The sequence below is a fragment of the Symphalangus syndactylus genome, chromosome 10 (genome assembly GCF_028878055.3).
Source record: "Symphalangus syndactylus isolate Jambi chromosome 10, NHGRI_mSymSyn1-v2.1_pri, whole genome shotgun sequence".
Classification (NCBI taxonomy): Eukaryota; Metazoa; Chordata; class Mammalia; order Primates; family Hylobatidae; genus Symphalangus; species Symphalangus syndactylus.
The window spans coordinates 119,401,362-119,425,313 of record NC_072432.2 but is presented as its reverse complement, the minus strand read 5'-3'; the positions used below and the strand labels follow the sequence as shown (position 1 = coordinate 119,425,313).

The 23,952-nt window shown below is 40.8% G+C and overlaps 2 protein-coding genes, 1 long non-coding RNA gene and 1 pseudogene across 7 annotated transcripts in view; 2 read left to right on the top strand and 2 right to left on the bottom strand.

Annotated features, from left to right (window-relative positions):
• Positions 1 to 7,357, bottom strand: part of BNIP3L (BCL2 interacting protein 3 like) — a 24,400-nt gene extending 17,043 nt beyond the window's left edge. Inside the window, exons 1-2 of one of the 2 annotated variants that reach the window (XM_055295756.2) lie at positions 7,148 to 7,296; positions 6,102 to 6,106 (exon numbers count right to left, since the gene is read on the bottom strand). In XM_055295756.2, coding sequence (XP_055151731.1) covers positions 6,102 to 6,106; positions 7,148 to 7,211 — 69 coding nt within the window. In that variant the 5' untranslated portion in view covers positions 7,212 to 7,296. Of the gene's footprint in view, positions 1 to 6,101; positions 6,107 to 7,111 lie in introns of both variants that reach the window. The other variant, XM_055295755.2, reaches the window with a different exon arrangement.
• On the top strand, positions 7,356 to 23,952 carry LOC129491422 (uncharacterized). The gene is made up of 4 exons (XR_010113951.1): positions 7,356 to 7,949; positions 8,469 to 8,535; positions 13,679 to 13,796; positions 22,701 to 23,952. It is a non-coding gene; the product is annotated as an uncharacterized lncRNA (long non-coding RNA).
• LOC134731554 (protein SDA1 homolog) lies at positions 8,561 to 11,071 on the top strand (annotated as a pseudogene).
• Positions 19,494 to 23,952, bottom strand: part of PPP2R2A (protein phosphatase 2 regulatory subunit Balpha) — an 80,543-nt gene continuing 76,084 nt past the window's right edge. For all 4 annotated transcript variants that reach the window (XM_055295752.2, XM_055295753.2, XM_055295751.2 and 1 more), the window contains one exon: positions 19,494 to 20,493. In XM_055295752.2, the coding sequence (XP_055151727.1) occupies positions 20,214 to 20,493 (280 nt within the window). In that variant the 3' untranslated portion in view covers positions 19,494 to 20,213. The remainder of the gene's footprint in view (positions 20,494 to 23,952) is intronic.

Sequence of the window (23,952 nt, the reverse complement as noted above, 5' to 3'; positions counted from 1 at the left end):
TTGTTCATAATTTCCATTTCTTACAATAAATTTTGTTTTAGAAAATGTAACCAAGCAGCTTGGTGTGGCCATCCCTCTAAACTCCCAGCAGAAGTGTTAGAGAGTTCCAGGGATGAACAAGGAGTTCCGTCAGTAAGCTGAAGTAAAATCATCAAAACTGGCTCAAACTCTAAAATGCACTCTAAATGTGGCAATGGCTACACCAATTCCAGAGTGAACTCAACATCGCTCTCACAAGAAGGAAAGCTCCAAGGCAGACCTAGCTGGGAATCTGACCCCATCACTTCCTGTCTACCTGTGTGAGCTGAGCTTCGGCTTCCTCATTTGTAAACAGAGATAATAATAACACCGGGGTGCTGTGACGATTTAATAGTATCAAGTGCTGGTAACTAGAAGATGCTCAGTTATACACTAGAATTTACACTTATAAATACTTAGAACCCTTTCCTTTCCATTTGAGGCAGACCCAGTGGCTACCACCATCCCATAATCACCATCAATTCTTTAGGACTCTGCTGCCAAACGACACAGTTGTACAACATCTCCATGGCCTCATTCTATACACACATAAAATGGACACAGGCTAGAGAACTCAAAATGGATTAACAAATACAACTAGCAAAGCTAAGAGAGATCTAACATTGAAGATAATTTATCTCAAGTGCCTCTGGAGTGTATAATACACCAAAAGCACCCCTAAATTTAGAGCTCTGCAACATATTTCAACTGGAGAGAAAGGGGGTGGGGGAGAGAATATGTATATAAAAACAGTTTTTTTTGACTCTGTTTGTAGGATTTTCAAACTTATTTTTAAACCAATGGGACCAGTTCTTCTTGTATAGAAGCCTAATGCGTACAATAGTAACAAACCAAAACCCAGAGCTGCTCTGACAGAAGCAGAGCTAAGGAACCAGGAGTTCCAGATGGGTCTCTGTGGAAGCCAGTCTCCCCTAAAATACAATTAATATTCACTTGAAGTAGGCAAATCAAAGAGAAAAAAGGGCGTAACAAACAGTATCAGGTTTTCTGGTCCTTACTTTTGTTTTTCTTTTGAGACAGTCTTGCACTGTCACCCAGGCTGTAGTACAGTGGCACCATCACAGCTCGCTGCAGCCTTGATTCCTGGGCCCAAGCAATCCTCCCACCTCAGCCTCCCAAGAAGCTGGGACTACAGGGCACATGCCACCATGCCCGACTTATTTATTTATTTATTTAGTAGAGACGGGGTCTCCCTACATTGCCCAGGTTGGTCTCAAACTCCTGGGCTTCAGCAATCCTCCCACCTTAGCCTCGCAAAGTGCTGGGCTTACAGGTATGAGCCACTGCTCCCAGCCTGGTTTTGACTTTTTTGAAGGACTTTCAAATCAATGTCTGGATCCTATTTTCTTCATTAAAAACACATAAGCAATCATCATCTAATATATACTTTAGGAACTTGAACGAGACATACCTAGAAAAGCTTAGTAAAAGTGATCTCTGCTGTGGCCTCCACACCCTGTAGCATAACTGAAAGCATTTCTACTTAAGGCGGACAATTTGTACTTGGGATACACTGGTATAGTGTGGTCAGGGGCTGAGACTGAAGCCAGGCTCCCACTCTCAGTTATAGCTGTTACCCTCGCACAGGGTACTTAACCTCTTTGTGCCTCAGTTTTCTCATCTATAAAACAGAGATAATAACTGTATCTACCTCGAAGACTTTGTTAGGAGTATTAAATGAATAAAGCATGCAGAACAGTAAGAACGGTCCCTAAGAAAGTTTTAGCTACTACAATTACATTCTGTATCATAGAAAAACCATTCCTTACTGGAAAAATGTGTTCCTAGAAAACGTAAACATCAGTACATAAAATTAAAAATTAACATCTCTCCCAACCTCCCATTCCTACTCCTAAAGGAGCCACTTTTGACAGTTCCACATGGAGACTTGCAGAGTTTTTTTCAATGAAATATAGGTCTGTTTTTGCTTTTGTTTTTATAAAGAAATGGAACGGTACCATACACACATACTGACATATTCTGTAAGTCGTTTTTCAGATGTCTTCCCTATCAATATATACTGACATTCATTCTTTTGAACAACTGCATTGCATCTCATCTTTTATAAAGATATACCACACTTTAACCATTATCTAAATGGCAATGGTTAACTACTACTCAGATGGTTGTTTCTAATACTTTGTTATTACAATCGGGGCTTCAGTGAACATTCTGGAGAATAATTTGACAATAGGTATTAACAGCCTTAAAAGATTTCCTTAAAAGGAATTTTAATTACCTTAAAAGGGTAGATTTTAATTACCTTAAAAGGGTAGATTTAATTAATTAAGGGTAATTCTCTTTCAAAAATATCATCTATGGAAATACATAGTGGTGCAGAGAAAGTTATGTACATAGGCATTAAAAGGCTACATATTAGTCTTTTGAGTAACACATAAAAAAGCAAATTTGTCTTCCTCAATAGATGAACAACACGTCTGTTTCCCATCACCCGATTCGTTCCTGATTTACAGCCTCAGAATTTCTCAGTGTTCTAACTCTACCAATCCTCACAAAGTCCCTTTTTACTTGGAAAGGAAACAAGGCTAGATAAGAGGTTTGTGCTGTCTAAGCAACACAAAGTAGAAAACAACCACAGAGTGAATTCTCCTCCTAATAATCAAGCTTGAAAACTAAAAGCTGGAAGCTTTCTCCATTATTTAAAAGACTTTACAAACTAAGAGCTGTTCATTATGCCAATTTGTACATAATATGCAATGACATGAGATATTTTCCGGTTTGGGTTCTTGGGAATGACTAAGAGATTCAGAGAAACTTCTGTGAATGCTTCTCCATTCTCTAATATAATAGATCGTGAGGGGTGGTCCAATAATTGTGATTATACTCATTGCTGTGTGTTGCATGATCTTTACAGTTTTATAATCACTAGTTCAATCCTCTTGCAAGAAGAAGAGGAGAGGAGCTTTGGGACAAGGGGAGGAGAGAATGAAGAGTATTTCTCCTCATTTTTCCCCTAACTTTTCAAGGCCCACATGTAACTCTTTTGAAATTTCATTATATTTACATTCTTTCCTCAAAGCTTTTCATTCATTATTGAAAGGAATCCAGACCAGGCCAACCCGATGCTGAAATCCAGACCAGGCCAACAAGAGTTACTGGCATTCTTCTTAAATAAAAAAAATAAATAAATAAATTTTTAAAAAGTTGGTCTTTTTGCAGAAGTATGTATTACATACAAGTTATGTAGGTATTCAAAACATTATTATGAGGCAGTGACAATCCATGAAGGCCTTAAGAGTACTCTTCATAACAGGAAAGCAAGGACATTGTGCTTGAACATGTTTCTATTAAAAAAAAAAACAAAAACAGAGTTTGTGACCAGCTTGGGCAACAAAGCGAAACTCCATCTCTACAAAAACTAAGTTAGCCGGTGACCAGCCTGGGTGACAAAGTGAAACTCCAACTCTACAAGAAATAAAATAATTAGCTAGATGTGTGGGCGTACACCTGCAGTCCTAGCTACCTGGGAGGCTGAGGCAGGAAGATCACTTGAGCCCAGGAGGTCGAAGCTGCCATGAGCTATGATTGCACCACTGCACTTCAGTTTGGGTGACAAAGCAAGACCCTGTCTCAAAAAAACAAAAAACATAAACAAAATTTGAAAAGAAAAAAAGGCTGTACTTCTCAACAACAAGAATTATACTACGACTTACACTACTACTTTGATTTTCCTTATTCGACCTATTGAATCTTATTCAAACATTCTTAAGGAAGTTGATAGTTTTCTTAACAATAAAACAAACTGGACAACAGCCTTTTGACTTGGAAGGAGTTTGGGTATTTGCCCTGTAATTTTTAATGAAAGTGAACAGTCTCTCCACAGCGGTAAAGTTAAAAAAAAATCACAGAAATACTTCACTATTCAAATACTTCAGTAATTTGCTACTGAAACTCTGCTTTGACCCCTGAACCAAAGGGGTTCTGTCTTGACTCTACCTCAAGACAGACCATAGGTCTGTCAGATTACACAGGCTCAAGCCTGTAATCCCGGCACTTTGGGAGGCCCAGACGGGCGGATCACGTGAGGTCAGGAGTTTGAGACCAGCCTGGCCAACATGGTGAGAGACCAACCCTCTCTCTACTGAAAATACAAAAATTAGCCTGGTTTGGTGTCGGGCGCCTGTAATCCCAGCTACGTGATGAAACTTCGTCTCTACTAAAGATAAAAATCCCAAACACAAGATAATCTGTATATTTCTTCTCCTGTTTTTCAGTTGTGCAACTTTACCCAACAAAGTCCTTTGACTTATCAGCAGTTTGGATAGTACTAGATGCCTGAATAAGTTGTTTTGCCCATTGCCCAAAAATCACTTCAAGGAATTCAATGAGGCTTCTTGTTTTGTTCAGTGCAGTGTTGTGTAATCAGCTAAAAAAACGAACAGAGTAAGAGGCAAGAGGGGAGTAATTAAATATGGCAATATCTAAAAGCTTTTCAGAAAGCTCAACCTATCCCACATAAAATACTTTCTATCTAGCAGATTTCCCAAAGCATCAAAAAACATTTTGATATCCCACGCAGGCTGAGTGTACTTCCACCTCTGTTAAGAGCTGATGTCAGCCAAGCAGGAACCGACTGGCCAAAGACATCAAACTCCTCGTAGGTCTGTCAGACACCAAGATAAACAATAACATATGGCTCAGCCCTTTTTTTTTTTTTTTTTTTTGAGACAGTGTCTTGCTCTGTCACCCAGGCTGGAGTGCAGTGGTGCGATCTCAGCTCACTGCAACTTCTGCCTCCCGGATTCAAGTGATTCTCCTGCCTCAGCTTCCTGAGTAGCTGGGATTACAGGCGCCCGACACCAAGCCAGACTAATTTTTGTATTTTCAGTAGAGAGGGGGTTGGTCTCTCACCATGTTGGCCCGGCTGGTCTGGAACTGACCTGACCTCAAATGATCCACCCGCTTTGGCCTCCCAAAGTGCTAGGATGACAGGTGTGAGCCACCGCGCCCTGCCTGGCTCAGCCCTTTTTGTTGTTGTTGTTAAAGGGTCAAAGGAAGATGAAAATCCCTTTACTTTCAGTGAAATCATGTACACCTACCAAGTATCTTCACTCATAAGAAAACTGTACAATTAAGAAACAGAATATTAAAAAGAAACAGGTGGGCCACCTTTGTGAATTAGGTGGAATAACACACTGACAAAATAAGACACACACACCAGCAGGAGGTTCTGCACCATTGAAAAGAATTCCTGAAAAGCGGCCGGTGCGATGGCTCAAGCCTGTAATCCCAGCACTGTGGGAGGCCCAGACGGACGGATCACGTGAGGTCAGGAGTTTGAGACCAGCCTGGCCAACATGGTGAGAGACCAACCCTCTCTCTACTGAAAATACAAAAATTAGCCTGGTTTGGTGTCGGGCGCCTGTAATCCCAGCCACATGACGAAACTTCGTCTCTACTAAAAATACAAAAATCAGCTGGGCGGGTGGCAGGCACCTGTAGTCCCAGCTACTCGGGAGGCTGAGGCAGAAGAATCGCTTGAACCTGGGAGGTGGAGGTTGTAGACAGAGCGAGACTCTACCTCAAAAAAAAAAAAAAAAAAAAGTCCTGAAAAGAGCAGTAGACAGGCTGAACATCAGAACCTCCGCTTTGCTCCCAGCCGGTTGTGAACTTGGACAAGGCCCTTTACTCTAGACCTGTTTCTCTACAGGTAAACAACAGGAGGCAGTTAGCTAGCTCTGAAGTTTCTTCCCATCCTAAAATCTAAGACAGTATGCTAAACATGGGCAAATAACTTAAAATTGCATAGGAATATGTGATACAAGTAACGTTTAAAGACTCATACGTTCATCCTAATTTACTGTGGGAAATAATATAACCATCTTACATTCTGGAATATATGACACTTAAAGGTTTTGGGAATTAACCCATCAAAACCTGGAGCAGCAGCATCCATCTTAAAATCTCCAAACTCCATTGCTACCTGGTGAGGGCTGAAACTCTCTTCCCTAGAATAATAATCTTCAGGCCACACTGGAAGCACCTCCCTCTTACGAAAGATACTGCATGACCTTTAAGCATTCAAGTGGTTTTGAAAAGACTTCATCTGGCCATATGCTCACTGCTCCCATTACCTCTTTCCCAAGAGCTGAATTAAAGAAAGGTTAGGCAAGAACCCTTCCAAGAAGGCTCCCGGTTCTCACGACTAGGAACAATCTGAGGACAAGATGTCTGGGCAGCGGAATGTTATGAAAAGACCCTGGCCTGGGTTGTCTATCAGCCTTGTCCATTAACTTTCAACTCCCCGAGTGCGTTTTTAATTCCGTTTCTTTAAATGCATGGCCCCAGACTCCCTGACGTGTGCAATCCTGGGTGGTTCAGGAGGCTGCTCTCAGCTTTACTGGGTGCACAACCCATCGCTTAAAAAAAAAAAAAAAAAAAAAAAAAAATCACTTGGGCAACTTCGAGAAATCTAATAAAAAAATAAAAAAGGAAAAAGGAGAAGCAAGGCACAGCCTCTCACCCCACACGTGACTGAAGCCACCCCTAGACCAGCAAATGAATTTTCCTGACAAACATGTGGCAACAAAGGAATGCTCGCTGGGGGCTCCCGCCAGACGCTGCCCGCCCGCGGGCCCCGCACACCTGATCCCCGACACGTCCCGCAGCAGCCGCCCGCCCCGCCCCGCTCCCGCGCGTCCATCCCCCGGCGTCCCCGCCGCACGTCCCCATCCCGGCCCACGTCCCCTCCGCGGCCCGCTCCGCCCACCCGGCCTCCCCGCCCCCCAGGCCCGCCCCCGCCCCGCCCTGCCCGGCTCCGCTGCTGGGGACCGCCCCCCCGCACCAGGGGGATCCGCGCTACCAGCGGCGCTCCCGGACCGCGAACCTAAACGGCCCCCGGCCCAAGACCCCAGGAGGCAACAGAGAGGCCCGGAGCAAGGCAGGCGCCCCTCCTCCTGACAGGGGACGGGAGCTGTCAGTCACCTGGACATCCCCGGCCTGGGCCAATGAGCTGCCTTCTCCTCCCGCCTCCCGCACCGCGCCGGTGGCGGCGGCCGGGGCTGCTCCTCCTCCCCCATCCCCTTCACTGAGCCCTCGGCCCCGCACTCACTGTTGAGGCCGGCCGGCGGAGGCAAAGACTGGTCACTTTCCTCGCAGTTGTTGTTGTTGTTGTGCAGGGGCGGCGGCGGCTCGACTAGGTGGGACGACATCGTCGGACAGCTGGCAGGGCTGCGGCAGCTGCAGGACCGTCTCCGGCTCTCAGGCAGCAACACAACAAGCCGAGTCCCCCGCCCCCTTTTCTGCGCCTGCGCCGTCCCTCCCCTGCCCCTGACGTCAGGGCCCGCCCAGGCCACGTGATGACAACACAACAAGCGACCGGACGGGGCATGGGCGCGCCCCTGCGGGCCCCGGACGTGGAGACGCTCGAGTCGGGCTGACGCGCGCGCCGGGAACGAACTCTTGCGTGTGACTTGGGATGACCGCTTGGGATGAGTGATGCCAATGGCACTGGGAGAGAGGATGAGGAAAAGCGGAATGAGGAAGTGCGCTCCTGTGTTAGCGCCCGTGCCTCCTCTCACACAGGCTCCACACTGCTGCACCCAGCCTTGCGCATGCATCTGTTTTCTACCTCTTAGGACTCACTTCTGCAATAGGTGTCTTGGGGACACAAAGGAAGCCCCAAACCCAGGTGCCTCCACGTGTAAACTCCAAATAAAGCTGCTGAAACATCAACACTCCATACGGGAAACAAGGGAAGGCCGCCCCCAAATTTAATTGTTACAGAATTTTTAAAATGTCGATAACAAACACACCATCATTGTAAAAAAAAGAGAGAAGAAAAGGAAAGAAAGAAAAAAAAATTCAGGAAAACAGAGAGAAGAAAGTATTCACCCAAATCCCATCGACTAATCGATTTCTGGGACATGACGTGGGAAGCCGTTTATCCTGTACGTGGATGACGTTAAACTATGTTCCTCAGCACACCTCTTGCTTCACATCTCCATGTCTTCGTCCAGTCTCCTTGGTCTGCTGTATGAGTCACATGTTTCTCTCAGTCTCTAACTTGTGTTTTAATTTTTTTTTTTCAGTCTGTAGAAGCTTAAGGTTTTCATGTAATCAGATTTATCATTCTTACATGGCTTGGGGAGACCTTCACACCAAGATTATTAATCTATAATTCCCTTATAACTTTTTCTAATTTTCTTATAGGCTTAACTTTACATTTAGAGCTCTAATCCATCTGAAATTTATTTTCCATATGCTGTAAATTATTTAACTTCAATTCTTCCCAATTTTGTAGCTCATTGACCCAATAATATTAATTTTAAGCCATCCTTTCCACCCTGATTTGAAATTGCACCTTTGTCACTCTCTGAATGCCCACAAAAATGTGAGTCTGTTTCAGGGCTATCTGCAATACCTCTGTTAGATAACTATTAAAGTTTCTCTTCCTTTGTCTTTTTCAGATGTTAATGGCTAGTTACTCTTCAGATGAACTTAAAAATGGACCTGTCCAAGATTGACCATGTGTTGGTAATTATTGAAGCTATGTAATACATTAAAGTATTTCTCTAATTTGTTAATATATTTGAAAAATTCCATGCTAAAAGGTTTTTTTTAAGTATTGATTTGTCAAATCCCTTTGCAAATTCTTTTAAGATTTTGGTCAGAAATGAACTCTATTAATAGATTGAGTGCTGTTTCCGGTCATACCCGGAAGCAGGAGTTCAAGCCACAGCTGGTAGGGATTGGCGGCTGCTGGCCATCTGAGTTTTATTAAAACTGCTCGCCGCGAAGCCAGTTTGCAGCCAGAATGTCCAGCAGAAACAACAACAAGCTGCCCAGCAACCTGACTGCAGTTACAGAATCTGATGAAGTGAGACCCGCCACCCTCCATCTAGGAGTTTCTACAGCAGTATAATCACTACACATCCAATGTGGAGATTTTCAAATTGCAACCATATAAACCTAGTAAAGAACTAGCAGAGCTGGTGGTGTTTATGGCACAGAACGTCCTAAATATGTGCATCTGAATAATAGGAGAGAAAGAGAGAAACTTCAGAAGAGCCTTTGCTTTGTTATAGATTAGTCACTGCTACCCAGGGTATCTAAGTTATTTTCCTCAAGTGGTGAAAGATCTTCTGTCCTGTAATCATACCGTATTGGATCCAGATCTTCGAATGACATTTTGCAAAGCTTTGATCTTGCTGAGAAATAAGAATCTCATCAATCCATCAAGCCTGCTAGAACTCTTCTTTGAACTTCTCTGTTGCCATGATAAGCTTCTGCGAAAGACTTTATACACACATATCGTGACTGATATCAAGAATATAAACGCAAAACACAAGAATAAAGTGGACGTAGTATTGTGAAATTTCATGTACACCATGTTAAGAGATAGCAATGCAACCGCAGCCAAGATGTGTTTAGATGTTATGATTGAACTCTACAGAAGGAACATCTGGAATGATACCAAAACTGTCAATGTTATCACAACTGAATGTTTCTCTAAGGCCACCAAGATATTAGTTGCTGCTTTGACATTCTTTCTTGGAAAAGATGAAGATGAAAAACAGGACAGTGACTCCAAATCTGAGGATGACGGACCAACAGCAAGAGACCTGCTAGCACAATATGCTACAGGGAAGAAAGTTCCCAAAACAAGAAAAAGTTGGAAAAGGCAATGAAACTGCTCAAGAAACAAAAGAAGAAGAAAAAACCAGAGGTGTTTAACTTTTTAGCCGTTCACTTGATTCATGATCCCCACGATTTTGCAGAAAAACTACTAAAGCAGCTTGAGTGCTGTAAGGAGAGGTTGGAAGTGAAGATGATGCTCATGAACCTCATCTCAGATTGGTGGGAATTCATAAGCCCTTCCTCTTCAATTTCTATCACTTTTTGCAAAGGTTTCTGCAGCCCCACCAAAGAGAAGTAACAATGATCCTTCTGTTTGCTGCACAAGCATCTCATCACCTAGTACACCCAGCGATTATTCAATCATTGCTTATGACTGTGGCCAACAATTTTGTTACCGACAAGAACTCTGGAGAAGCCATGACAGTAGGAATCAATGCTGTAAAAGAGATAACAGCTCAGTGTCCTCTGGCCATGACTGAAGAGCTTCTCCAAGACCTGGCTCAGTATAAAACACACAAGGATAATAATGTAATGATGTCTGCTAGAACTTTGATTCGGCTCTTCCGAACACTGAATCCTCAGATGCTGCAGAAGAAATACCGGGGTAAGCCTACAGAAGCCTCAGTAGAAGCAAGAGTACAAGAATATGGAGAATTAGATGCTAAAGATTACATTCCAGAAGCAGAAGTTCTGGAAGTTGAGAAAGGAGAATGCTGAAAATGATGAAGATGGATGGGAAAGTACCAGTCTCAGTGAGGAGGAGGATGCCGTGGCGAATGAGTTGATGTGCAACACTCTTCCGATGAAGAACAACAGGAAATTTCCAAGAAGCTGAACAGCATGCCCATGGAGGAGCAGAAAGCCAAAACTGCAGCCGTCAGCACCAGTCGAGTTTTAAGTTAGAAAGACTTCCAGAAAATCCGCATGGCGCAAATGAGAAAAGAACTTGACGCTGTCCCCTGGGAAATCCCAGAAGAGGAAATATATTGAAATCGACAGTGACGAAGAGCCCAAGGGTGAATTACTTTCTCTTCGGGACATTGAACGCCTTCATATAAAGCCAAAGTCTGACAGAGACAAGACTAGCAACTGCGATGGCTGGAAAAACAGACTGAAAAGAATTTGTGAGGAAGAAAACCAAAGTGAATCCATTTTCCAGTTCAAAAAATAAAGAAGAAAAAACAGAAGAACTTTATGATGATGTGGTATAGCCAGAATGTCTGGTCAAAAAATAAGGGTTCCTTCTGAGAAAAACAGTTGACGCTGCGAGATGCCTTTTGAAAAAGAGAAAAAGAATGAAGTAACTTCCTAGAAAGTTTTCCATTCCAAGAAGAATGCTAAGTTTGTGTCATTACTCTGAAAATTGGTAAATCAAGCATGTTTGTTTACATTAAAAAGTCCAGAAGCACTATATTATGAAAACTGCTGAAAATGTGGCAGCAATTTGGTGTTTTTATTTTGGAGACAGCTAATGATGGGAGATGTTAATGTAAATAGTGGTGGTAGTGTAATACCATTTATCATTCATGCAAAAAAAAGTATTGAGTGCCTATTAATTGTGACTGTAGATACAAAATGAATGGGCTGTAACTACCCCTTCACTCAAGGCATTGACAGCTTAGTTGTGGGGGTGGACACATACATGTGTATTTACAGTGCAGTGTAAATAGTTCTGTAGTAGAGGTAGGTCCGTATTTCTATGCAGACACTGAGGCCTTATGGACTAACTCTGTGAGGATGGGGGTTATATATTCCTGTAAAACAAAGCAAAACAGGACATTTGTAACAAGAGTAAGAGATTCTTACTTGTATATAGGCTTACCTGCTGAAAACAGGCCCCTGCTGTACAGATTTTGGGTACATAATTTAGCTCTTTTAGTCAATCCAAAAGATTTAAATGACCCCCTCTTTTTTTTGAATGCCATGTAAAGGCTTTTTGGTTAAGACCTCACTTTTAAAATTGCCTTAAGTATAAATAGTACCTTTGGAATGTATTTAGTTCATCATTTGAGATGCCTTCATACTGGTTTCCTCAACCTTCCTTCACCCTGTGTTATTTTCAGCCCACCGTTTGTTTTAATAAAAGGTTTCTAATGCCAAATAATAAAAAAAAATTGAGGGGATTATTGACATATTTATAGAATTGTTTTCCCAGTCAGGACTACGAGATCCCACTTTGTTCTATTTTCCTTTTAGGTGCTCCTTTTAAAAGGTTTTAAACTTTCAAAAAAAAGTTTTTTATTAATCATATGCTATTTTATTTTATTTTTATTTTTTTGAGACAAGGTCTCATGCTATCATCCTGGCTGGAGTGCAGTGGTACAATCACAGCTCACTGTAGCCTCAGCCTCCCGGGCTCAAGTGATCATCCCACCTCAGCTTTCCCAGTAGGCGGAACTACAGGTGCCTGCAATCATGTCCAGCTATTTTTTTGTGTTTTTTTTTATAGAGACAGAGTTTTCCTGTGTTGCTCAGGCAAGTCCTGAACTCCTGGTCTTATGGGATCCCCCTGCTTCAGCCTCCCAAACTGCTGGGATTACAGGCATGAGCTACTTTGCCCAGCTTACTATACTGATTTTCTTGAAAATAATTAGAAAGTTTCCTTTTCTCTGGTCTTACATAGATGACACTGAAATTACTTTCTTTCAAGAGATGTTATAATTCCCTGTGGAAACACTGGGGCCTGGTGCTTTTAGGAAGCTCATCTCTGTTTCTATAGGATGTTACTTTTATTTCTTATTTTATGTTGTTTGTCCTCTGTTTTTTTCTGGATTATATTACCTAGTCATTTATTTTATTGACTCTTAAATTGAATTCCTGCTTCCTAATTGTATTATTCCTAATTCTTGTTTTTGTTTTTTTTTGAGACGAAGTCTAGCTTTGTTGCCCAGGCTGGAGTGCAGTGGCACAATCTCGGCTCACTGCAACCTCCGCCTCCTGGGTTCAAGCAATTCTTCTGCCTCAGCCTCCTGAGTAGCTGGGATTACAGGTGCCCGCCACCACGCCCGGCTATTTTTTTCTATTTTTTTTTAGTAGAGATGGGGTTTCACCATGTTGCCCAGGCAGGTCTCAAACTCCTGACCTTGTGATCCACCCGCCTTGGCCTCCTAAAGTGCTGGGATTACAGGCGTGAGCCACCGTGCCTAGCCTCCGAATTCTTGTTTTTTAACAGCCCCATTGAAATATAATTCACATACTATACAGTTCATCCACTTAAAGTTCAATGTTTTTTGTATATTCAGAGTTACGTAACCATCACAGTCTAACTTTGGAACACTTTTGTCACACTGCCCCCCACCCCCCCAATGAAACCCTGTACTCATTGGCAGTCACCCTCATCCTTTCCTAGCTTCTTATATATTTGATACTTATTTCATTCTTTATTAATTTGGGTATTTAAGAATTTTTCCCTGGTCGGATTTGGTTTTTGTATCATTTCTAGTTTGGGAATTTGTTTTTTTTTTTTTGGTGTTCTCTGGGGCCTAACTTATGATTCCTTTTGGGGACTATTCCCTATTTGAAAAGAAGGTGTAGTTTGTGTTCACAAAATCAGGTTTGATGTATCTGTTGGAACCACCTTAATGTGATTTAAGTTTTTATATAGTTGACTATTTTCCCCCCTTTACATGTCATGGATTTCAAGAGGTAAATTAATATCTCCTACTCCTGTTTTTCTTCTTGTATCTTCATTCCTTATAGTTGATGCACAGATATTCATAACTATCCCTGTTTATCACTATAAAGTGGTCATAATTTTGTCTTCAGTTCAACCTCAATATTAAGATCATGGTTTGGGTTTTTACTATTATTATTGTTGCTTAGTTGTATTCGCCTGATGAAATTTTAATTTTTGTTCAGTTAGTTACCTTTATAACTATATATTTATATAATCCTCCTAATCCTTCTTTTCCTTAGTTTCTTTTAATGCCCAGCAAGGAACAGTAATGAAATTAGTATAATTCCTCTTCTTCCACCTTTACCTCTACTACCCATTTTTTAGTTGATCATATCCTTTTTTTTTTTTTTTTTTTTTGGATAGGTTCTCACTCTGTCACCCAGGCTGGAGTGCAGTGGCAGGATCCCAGCTCACTGCAACCTCCACCTCCCAGGTTCAAGCGATTCTTGTGCCTCAGCCTCCTGAGTAGCTGGGATTACAGGTATGTACCACCATGCACAGCTTTTTTGTATTTTTAGTAATAAAGATGGGGTCTCACCATGTTGGCCAGGCCGGTCTTAACTCCTGACCTCACGTGATCCACCTACCTTGGCTTGGCCTCCCCCAGTGTTGGGCTTACAGACATGAGCCACCACGCCCAGCTGATATCCCCACTTAATATTTACTTTTCTCATTTTAGCTATAGTTGTACTTCTATTACTTGATTGTGGCAATAGCTACTGGATACAAATACTATTACTTGATTTATTAAAATAATTAATTTTCATAAGAAATAAGGTAATATACTTGCTCTACCAATTTATTTATTTATTTATTTAGAGACAGAGTCTCGTTCTGTCGCCCAGGCTGGAGTGCAGTGGGGTTTGAGACCAGCCTGGGCAACATGATGAAACCCCATCTCTACAAAAAATACAAAAGGGTGTGATGGTGCACATCTGTAGTCTCAGCTACCCGGGAGGCTGAGGTGGGAGGATCACTTGAGCTCGGGGTTTAAGGTAGCAGTGAACTGTGATCGCACCACTGCCCTACTGCCCTCCAGTCTGGGTGATGGAGTAAGACTGTCTGAAAATAAAATAAATAAGTAAAAAGAAAAGAAAAAAGAAAAACAGAAACGACGCTGTACTCTACAAGATATTTTACTATTAATTAATTTTTGAGCATTGATTCCATAATACCATATCCAATTACAAGTAGTTTTGCCTGGTTTGGTTGTAATTTTATTTTATTTTATTTTATTTTGAGACGGAGTCTTGCTCTGTCGCCCAGGCTGAGTGCAGTGGCGCAATCTCGGCTCACTGCAAGCTCCGCCTCCCGGGTTCACGCCATTCTCCTGCCTCAGCCTCCCGAGTAGCTGGGACTACAGGCGCCCACCACCACGACCGGCTAATTTTTTGTATTTTTAGTAGAGACGGGGTTTCACCGTGGTCTCGATCTCCTGACCTCATGATCCGCCCGCCTCAGCCTCCCAAAGTGCTGGGATTACAAGCGTGAGCCACCCCGCCCGGCTGGTTGTAATTTTAAAGCAAAAGAGGAGGTACAAACTCAAATGGTTACAGAAGGAAAGGGAATTAGTAAGTGTAGTTGAGTTGAGGAGTGACTGTTGAGAGGCATTGTCATCCAGTGACCAAATAAACTTGTCTACAAATAGGTCAGCACTTGGCTGCCAGTGGACAGAAAAAAGTAAGGATGAGAAGAGGGAAGAAGGAGAGAGGAGGAGGGAGAAGTTTCCATTTTCTAGGCTGGGCACAGTGGTGGCTCATGCCTCCAATCCCAACATTTTGGGAGGTGGACTCGAGAGGATCACTTGAGCCCAGGAATTGAAGCTTAGCTTGGGCAACATCTCTACAAAAACTTTAAAAAAAAGTTAGCTGGGCAATGGTAGCAGGTGCCTGTAGTCCCAGCTACTTGGGAGGCTGAGATGAGAGGATTGGGCCCAAGAGATTGAGGCTGCAGTGAGCCATGATCAGGCCACTGCATTACAGCCTGGGTGACAGTGTGGGACCGTGTCTCAAAAAGCAATTATCATTATTATATTTTCTTAAACTCACAGGATTCCTATTGTGGCAGTCCAGCACGTCCTAACCACGTTGCTCTGTTACTTAACAACTACATTACCTGATCAGTGAATCTTTTTACGCATTGGTAGGTTAAGTGTTGGGCAACAAAAGTTTGATATAGATTTGGGCTAACAAATTAACGTTTTCAAAGATACTGTAATAGAGCAAAATGGTGTTTGACAAACTCAAATTATGATGCTTCATTCCATTAACTCTGCTGGACGATTTAGTGAATAGAGCAGAAATACATTTCAATTCTGAAAAGAGACAATCGTTTTTCTCCTTACAGTGACTCAGTGATGTGACCTTAGATAGAATGGTATTTAATAGTTTGTCACTAGCGAATTCTACCACACACTGAAGGAAGAAATTGTACCAATTTTGTCCATATTCTTCAATAATATAGGAGAGGAAAATTCATTTTATGAGATCAGCATTACACTAGACAGTGACATTAAAATATAAAAAAATTGTAGATCAATATCCTTCATGAACATCGATGCAAACTACTCAACAAAATACTTGCAAAATACAAAACTTAGCTGGGCGTGCCCAAATGCCAACTGTGATGTCATTACTTGTACTACAATAAAGTCGTACAATGTAAGTAATGACATCACAGTTGGCATTTGGGTACGCCCAGCTAAAGTTTTGTATTTTGCAAGTATTTTGTTCAGTAATTGTACTACCTTGCTGTACTTATATTGCATGACTTTATTGTAGTACAATAAGTATTGTAGTACAATAAGGGCATTTGTGTTCCCCTCCATCAGTGTGTTCTCAAATATTTACTCGAGGGTCATAGGGAACAGTGGTTTTGGGCACACAATATCCTGTATTTTGTCCCTGATTTTAATAATGAAGCTCTTGCAGTACATAAAGACTCCCCTGTTTATACTTTCTCAAAAATACCCTCATCATTGCTGTTCAAAACTTAACGATCGCCCCCTAGTGGTTTCTTAAAATATATTTCTTAAAATACATCTTTTATTTGTAGAGATGGGATCTTGGTTTGTTGCCCAGGCTGGTCTCAAGTGATCCTCCCACCTCAGCCTCCCAAAGTGCTGGGATTACAGGCAATGAGCCACCGCTCCCCACCATTGCCCTCTAGTGGGAAGGTCCTCAAAGAACTTGTTGCTATTCAGATTACAAAAAGGCTGAGTAGAACATTTGAAAAAACACAAATATTAGTTTCTCCCCTTATGCCAGTTTGTTTGCCAAATTCCTTTTAGAGGAAACTAAGCTTTGTAGTGCCTTCTCTTTGATACACTGAGCTAGCAAGAGACTTATTAACGTTAAGCCTGTCAAGTGGGTGTTTCTTCATTCTAATACAAAGGTAAGAGGTTCTAGTCTAATACCACTATGGAATAAAATGTTGAGACAAACTCAGTTACAAAATATATTTGGCATCTGAGAACACCTCAAGACTCTGTAGAATCGCTAAGCATTTGATTAATACTAAAAGAGTTGTAATGTTTTGACCTTATGCATAATTACAAAATGAAGCAGGGTCACTTTTCAAGGCTTTTTGAGGGGGAAGAGGAGGTGCATAAAACTCCCTTTTTAACCACAGTAAGACATACACGCAGAGCTTAAACTATCACCATCTGAACAGATAAGATACTAAAGTACAGGTACTCTCAAGTACACAAGTAAACTGACTTGATTCTTGACTACCCAGCATATGCCTATCTTTTCCATCTTTCGGGGGGGATTGGTTTTTTCTGGAAGTGCACAATACTATCTACATTTGAATTTATGTGTGGTAAAGATGCTCAAGCAATATTCCCTTAGAAGGGTTTAAATATCACTAAAAATTCTTTATCAGTACTGCATAGCTTTCACATATGCACAATTTCCTAATTGACACCTTACTCAAAAAATAGTCACACACTGGAAGAACCTGCTTTCCTATCTCTAGCTTTCCATAGAAGTATCTCTAACCAGAATAACTCCTATTTAAGGCTTAAAAAATTCTCTTCATTTTGAAAGGAAAAGAGTGCATGGACACATTTTTGTTTGAGACAGCGTCGCGCTCTGTCACCCAGGCTGGAGTGCAGTGGCACGATCTCAGCTCACTGCAACCTCCACCTCCCGGATTCAAGCTGGTTCTCCTGCCTCATCTTTTGGAGTAGCTGCGATTAGACACGTGCCACCACACCCGGCTGATTTTTGTATTTTTAGTAGAGATGGGATTTCACCATGTTGGCCAGGCTGGTCTCGAACTCCTGACCTCAGGTGATTCACCCACCTCGGCCTCCCAAAGTGTTGGGATTACAGGAGTGAGCCACTGCACCTGACTGGACGCATTTTTTTTAATCCCAAGAGACAGAGGGCTGCACAGAAGCTTACCATGCAGCAGTTAATGGTTACATAAACATGTATTTAGACAGGTTTATAAAACAATTCTTCTTACTGCCCAGCCACTAAGTAAAGATCAAAAGAGGTTAATAGAATGAAAGTCCTTTTCCTACCACAATCTCTTCTAAAAGGTTAAGAGAAGGGATGGAGTATGTGCATGTATATTAGTGGCAAGAGAATAGGAAATACAAGCAACTTGACAAGACTAAGTTTATTCTAAGTATAATTTTTATTAATAAAAAGATTAACCATGGCCATGTAAAATGAGTGGCTGGGCTTAGAGTTTGCTACACCAATGAAATTAAAAAATTAATACTTGAGAATGTTAACAATAATTTATAATAGCATTCCTTGATAGAGGCATTTTAATTTTAGCAATTATTTCTCTTATATAAACTAATCCTTAGTGTCATGGAGAATCATCATAGCTACTGACCAATCAAAAAAGAATTTCTGAGAGCTGTTTGGTGGTGTTATCTCAAGACATACAACCAAGCTGTAGGAAAATCTCCCAAAAAAGATCTGGAAAACTGTCCAGTCACAACACAGGAAGAATATCACTGTTTGACACTTGTGGCAGGGGGAATATCCCACTTGCAAGTCAAGTGTGAAGAATAAACACAAATTAAGAAAGTACCCAAGATCCCCAAATAAATTAGTAAAAGTGCCATTAAGAATTATCAGACATAGAATGTGTTTCAAATACAAATTTGTTAAATCCAAAAGATACAGTAATTTTATTACATAGAATTTCTCCTGTGTGCTAAAAATGCTAACTTACAAGACATAATATTTGTAGTAGAGGGAATCACGGTCGGCTCGTTGAATTCTTTTTCATTATTGAAGAATAGAACAATAGGTAGTGGACATAGAAGCACTCAGAGTCCTCTGAAATTCAAGGTTGTTACATTATGTTCAACCAAAATAAGACTACCATTCTCTAATAATATAAATGCCTGTTCATTTCACCTTTCAAAAATAAAGTCCATTTCTTCTCCATTAAAGCTTCTGCAAGACTGACAAAGGTACATTCTACCTATTAAAAATAGGAGCACTCTTCATCTTTGGATAATGTATCACCACTTAGGGAAAATGTATTCATATAGATTTTTATTTGAGGCAGCTGTTGGAGTTCATTAAGCACTTTTTGAACGCTGTACCTTTAAAAATTTGTCTTTAATATAGCTTTGGAAAACCAAAAATAGAAGAAAAATATCTATGGTAAAGTATATTTCATTCTGATTTGATAGCAGTAAAATACAGAAAAAAGTATTTAGTGCAGTGTCACTTGATGTTAGTTTTCTGCTATTTTATATGACTGAATGACAAAAAAAGTTCTAACTTGTTAAAAATGTTTTATAAGTCTTTGACTATTTAGTAAGGCAAAAATGAAATTAAGCACTCTAAAAAGTAGAAATTAAGTTCTACAAATTTGGTTCCCATTTACAACAATTTCATTAACAGATAATGAGTTAAATAGAGATACAACGTATCCAATACCCTCATGACGGTAAAAAGAAAAAAAAAAAACTAGTAGCATTTATAGATTGTGAAATCCTTAATAAAACCAATATATATTCAAAATATGTTCATAGAGAACCAGTACCTCTCCTCCTGCATGTAAAAGAACACTTGTTAAAAATAATTAACAAAAATACCAATAAAACAATGAAAACCCATTTTGTTTCACTGTGCCCAAAGGTATGACACAAAATATTGGCTACAAGAGGTAGGTTAAAAAGAAAAAGAAAACCAGATTCTCCATTCTTTGTCACTTTTATTCAGTAGTAGGTTTTTTTTTCCTTATTTTCAGTGCCAGACATGGCGAGGAGTGATTACAGCCAACTGTTATTAAAACATTTGTTCGCAACATATACCCCCTTTATACCACTGACCCCAAACTGACTCATTTTGTGTGCTTTCATTCTTTCTTTTTTTAATATACCACCACCAAGACCGGGTGGAGGGGGCAAGGGTAAGAGAGATGAAGGGGAAGAGTCCAGGAGGCCAGAAGAGGAGGAATGCTACAAGCCACAGTAAGAATGAGCTGTATTTAATTTAAAAAAAGGGGGAAGGGGTGTACCCCACAAATGATACAGTAATGAGGATACACAATTAAATCCCATAGCATGACTGAAGGCTTTCACTGTGTTTGACGTCATCACAATGGAAGGCATAAAAAGTGGAGTAAATCAATGTTGATACAGTCCAATCTAGTCCATTAGGCAAGATGGTGCAAGAAGTCATTTAAATTAAAAGTGCCCTACCCTTACCTAAATGGCTAGCAGACATGGAGAACACCACAGTGATGAATCCACAGAGCTTTCTCCATGTAGCTATAACAATGTGTTGTCGAATGGCACACTGTCAAACACTGGAAAGGGGCGCCACAATGGACCTCTCTCTTTTATAGGAACGAATGCTAGATTCAACTATCTCAACTAAGCAAGAAGTGGGTTCTTCTGCTAGGAATGCCAACCCTAATTCACTTTGTCTTGAAATATATACAGATTGTTTGTAGTAGCTACAGCAATGATATTTTCCTTGGGGTGCCAGGCTGTGTGAAGGATTTTCTTATTGAAGTCTAGGCTGTCAACACTTATTTCATCTTTCTTTCGCTTGCCACTTGCACAGACTTTGCGAGGCTTCAGAACTGTGCGAGGCTTATTGTTTTCCCGCGATGCTTCTAGGGTTATGTCTCGCTTTGTGTTTCTGTCAAACATTCTGAAGAAATTATTGTAAGATCCAGTCATGACAACACTGTGAAAATAGACAGTACACTCAGTCAAACAAGCAGAACAAGAAATTGTTTTCAAGTAAAATGATTCAGCAATTAAACCATAGGAAGCTACTTCAAAAGCAGATTTAAACTAAGGGACAGGGGCTGTTGACATCAACTCAATCACTGGAATAAACCAGAAATATGGTACTAATTAACTGGGTTTTCTGCTTATTCTTTTCATGGCTACCAAAACTATCACCAAAGTTGACAGTATCCTCAAGTAAAACTTCTTAGTAGTGCAGAATTATTGTTGTTGAATATTTTTGCAACTACAGGCTATGTGATCAACCAGGCCAGCCAGCTTCTCAAAGGAGCAACTATCTGTGGAACTCACAGGTTCTAAAACGAAAGAACCCCGCATGAAGTAGCTGTTCACAAGAAACCAATGCTTTATCTTATGATTTACATTTTTTGGGCCGGACACGGCGGCTCACGCCTGTAATCCCAGCAATTTGGGAGGCCAAGGTGGGCGGAGCACAAGGTCAGGAGATCGAGACCATCCTGGCTAACACAGTGAAACCCCATCTCTACTAAAAATACAAAAAAAATTAGCCTGGCATGGTGGCGGGTGCCTTTAGTCCCAGCTACTCGGGAGGCTGAGGCAGGAGAATGGTGTGAACCCAGGAGGCGGAGCTTGCAGTGAGCCAAGATCACGCCACTGCACTCCAGCCTGGGCGACCAAGTAAGACTCCGTCTCAAAAAAAAAAAAAAAAAAAAAAAAAAAAAAAAAAAAATTAGCCTGGCATGGTGGCAGGTGCCTGTAGTCCCAGCTACTCAGGAGGCTGAGGCAGGAGAATCACTTGAACCCGGGAGGCGGAGGTTGCAGTAAGCTGAGATCGCGCCACTGCACTCCAGCCTGGGTGACAGAGTGAGACTCTGTCTCATAAATAAAGTATCTTCTCAGGGTGTTGTCTGGTTCAGATAATCACATTTAATAAATGCTTATGTTTTAATCTGCTTCTGAGAATATTGATACATAATATATGTGTATGTGTGGTGTGTGTATATATATATATATATATATATTTTTTTTTTTTTTTTCTTTTGAGACATAGTCTTGCTGTGTCGCCCAGGCTGGAGTGCAATGGTGCAATCTTGGCTCACTGCAAGCTCTGCCTCCCGGGTTCATGCCATTCTTCTGCCTCAGCCTCACAGGCGTCCGCCACCACACCCGGCTGATTTTTTTTATATTTTTAGTAGAGACGGGGTTTCACCATGTTAGTCAGGATGGTCTCGATCTCCTGACCTCGTGATCCGCCTGTCTTGGCCTCCCAAAGTGCTGGGATTACAGGCGTGAGCCACCATGCCCGGCCTATATATCTGTATTTTTTAAGACAGGGTTTCACTCTGTCACCCAGGTTGAAATGTGGTGGCACAATCACAGCTCACCGCAACCGCAACCTCAACCTCCTGGGCTCAAGCAGTCCTTGCACTTCAGTCTCCTGAGTAGCTGTGACTACAGGCATATGCTGCCATGTCCAGATAATTTTTAAATATTTTGTAGAGACAGGGTCTTGCTATGTTGCCCAGGCTATAATATTTTATTAACAGAACATCATTTTACTTTTACCACTGAAAACATTTTAAGCAAATATTTATAAAAATATCAGTTTAAAGGGGTGGCGAAATTTTTTAAACTGCCCAAGACACTTCTTTGTCCGTTCTATTTGCCACCCATTACTGCTCGACATTTATTAAGTATCCTCACAAACAAAACTTCGTAAGTTTGAAGCTCTTAATAATTTGGAAAGGGTCTGCTACCACTGCTTACCAATGGTTCAAATTATTATTGTAAATAAGGATTACAGGACCCTGGGGAATAGTTCAAAGTAATACATACAAAGGTCACCTACTGAGTACAAATTATTATCTACTTAGTAATGTCAATTCCCAAAGGACACTTGACAACAACTTTAATCAAACTCAAGGTAATGCATGCCCCTAAAGATGATAAAACTGTATTTCTTTAAAAATGGCTTGTGTAATTTAGATTGACATCCCCATATCATCTGAGTTTGTGTGGTTTTAACGGATTAGGACACCTAGGCTGTGGCTACTTGAAACTTTAAAAAGGTATCATTAGGCCAGCATTTCTGTGGTATTCCTGCCGAAAATGTATAGCCTGAATCTAATCATGAGGAAACATTCTATAAAATAACTGGCCTGTGTTCTTCAAAATGCCGAGGTCACGAAAGACAAGGAGAGACTGAGGAACTGTTTCAGAATAAAGGAGACTAACAAGAGATGACAACTAAATGTTGGATACTGAACCAGACTGACTGTTCTGTGCCATAAAGGACACAGTTACAGTAACTGGTGAGTTTCAGTGGGTCTCCGGATTAGATGGCAGTACTGCATCGCTGTGAATGTTGCTTTAGATCCTGCACTGTCACTATGTTGGAAAGCGTTTTCGTCAGGAAATACTCATTCAAGAATTTAAGGTTATGGGCATCACATCTGGAGTAAATGGAGTAAATTCCCATGTGGCACACAAGTTGCATGTGAGCACGCGCGCATGTACCTATGTGGACAAATATAGCTACAAATAAACAGAATAGAACACGTGATACAGCAACAGGGGAACCTGGGTCAAGGCTGGCCAAGAGTTCTTTGTGTTATTCTAACAAATTTTCTCTAAGTTTGAAATAATTTAAAAAAAAATTTTAATATTAAGGAAAACAAATAGTTTCTTTCTGATAATAGAACATAAAACTGCTAATTATCTGCTTAAACCAATGAAAAACTGGTTGTAGCTGTGCGCCACACCCTAGTTCGGTATCTCTTTACTCTTCAAATTTGTTAATCTTTTTTTTCCTTCTTCCCTTTCCTTCTTTCTTCTTGATGCCTCAGGTTTAGTAGTGGCACTCAAAGGCAGTGTGTGCTGTTAACAGAGCTCTAGGTTTACTAGTCCTTATGTCAAAAATCAGATAATTTTAAAAGCCAGATGAAAGAAAACATTCTATAAGTTCTATTATGCTCTGTAACACATAGCACCATGAAACCAGAATAATATTAAGCTCTGTGATAAAACTGTTGTTAATTAAAGTATTTCTAATTACTTTAAATGTCAGTTTAATTCAAAAATTATGTTTTACTACTTTCTGTTCTACTGGAACATAGTGGCAAATAAACAGACGACTAAAAGACTCAAAGTAAGACTTATTTTATCTTTAAATAATGGTAACAGTTTACTAAAAATGAATACGAAAAAGGAATTACACTACGGCAAAACTGGAAATTAGAAAAAGCAAAGGATAACTACTACTAATATTTTAACCATATATATTATGTTTAACATCATACATACATAACATACATATGAAAGACCACTTCTATGAGGTGTTAATGTAGCATCTGAAAAACCTGGTGTGTCTAACAATCCAAATGAATTATCTGCCGCCTGAATGTTTCTAAAACAGTTTAATGGTAGAATAATA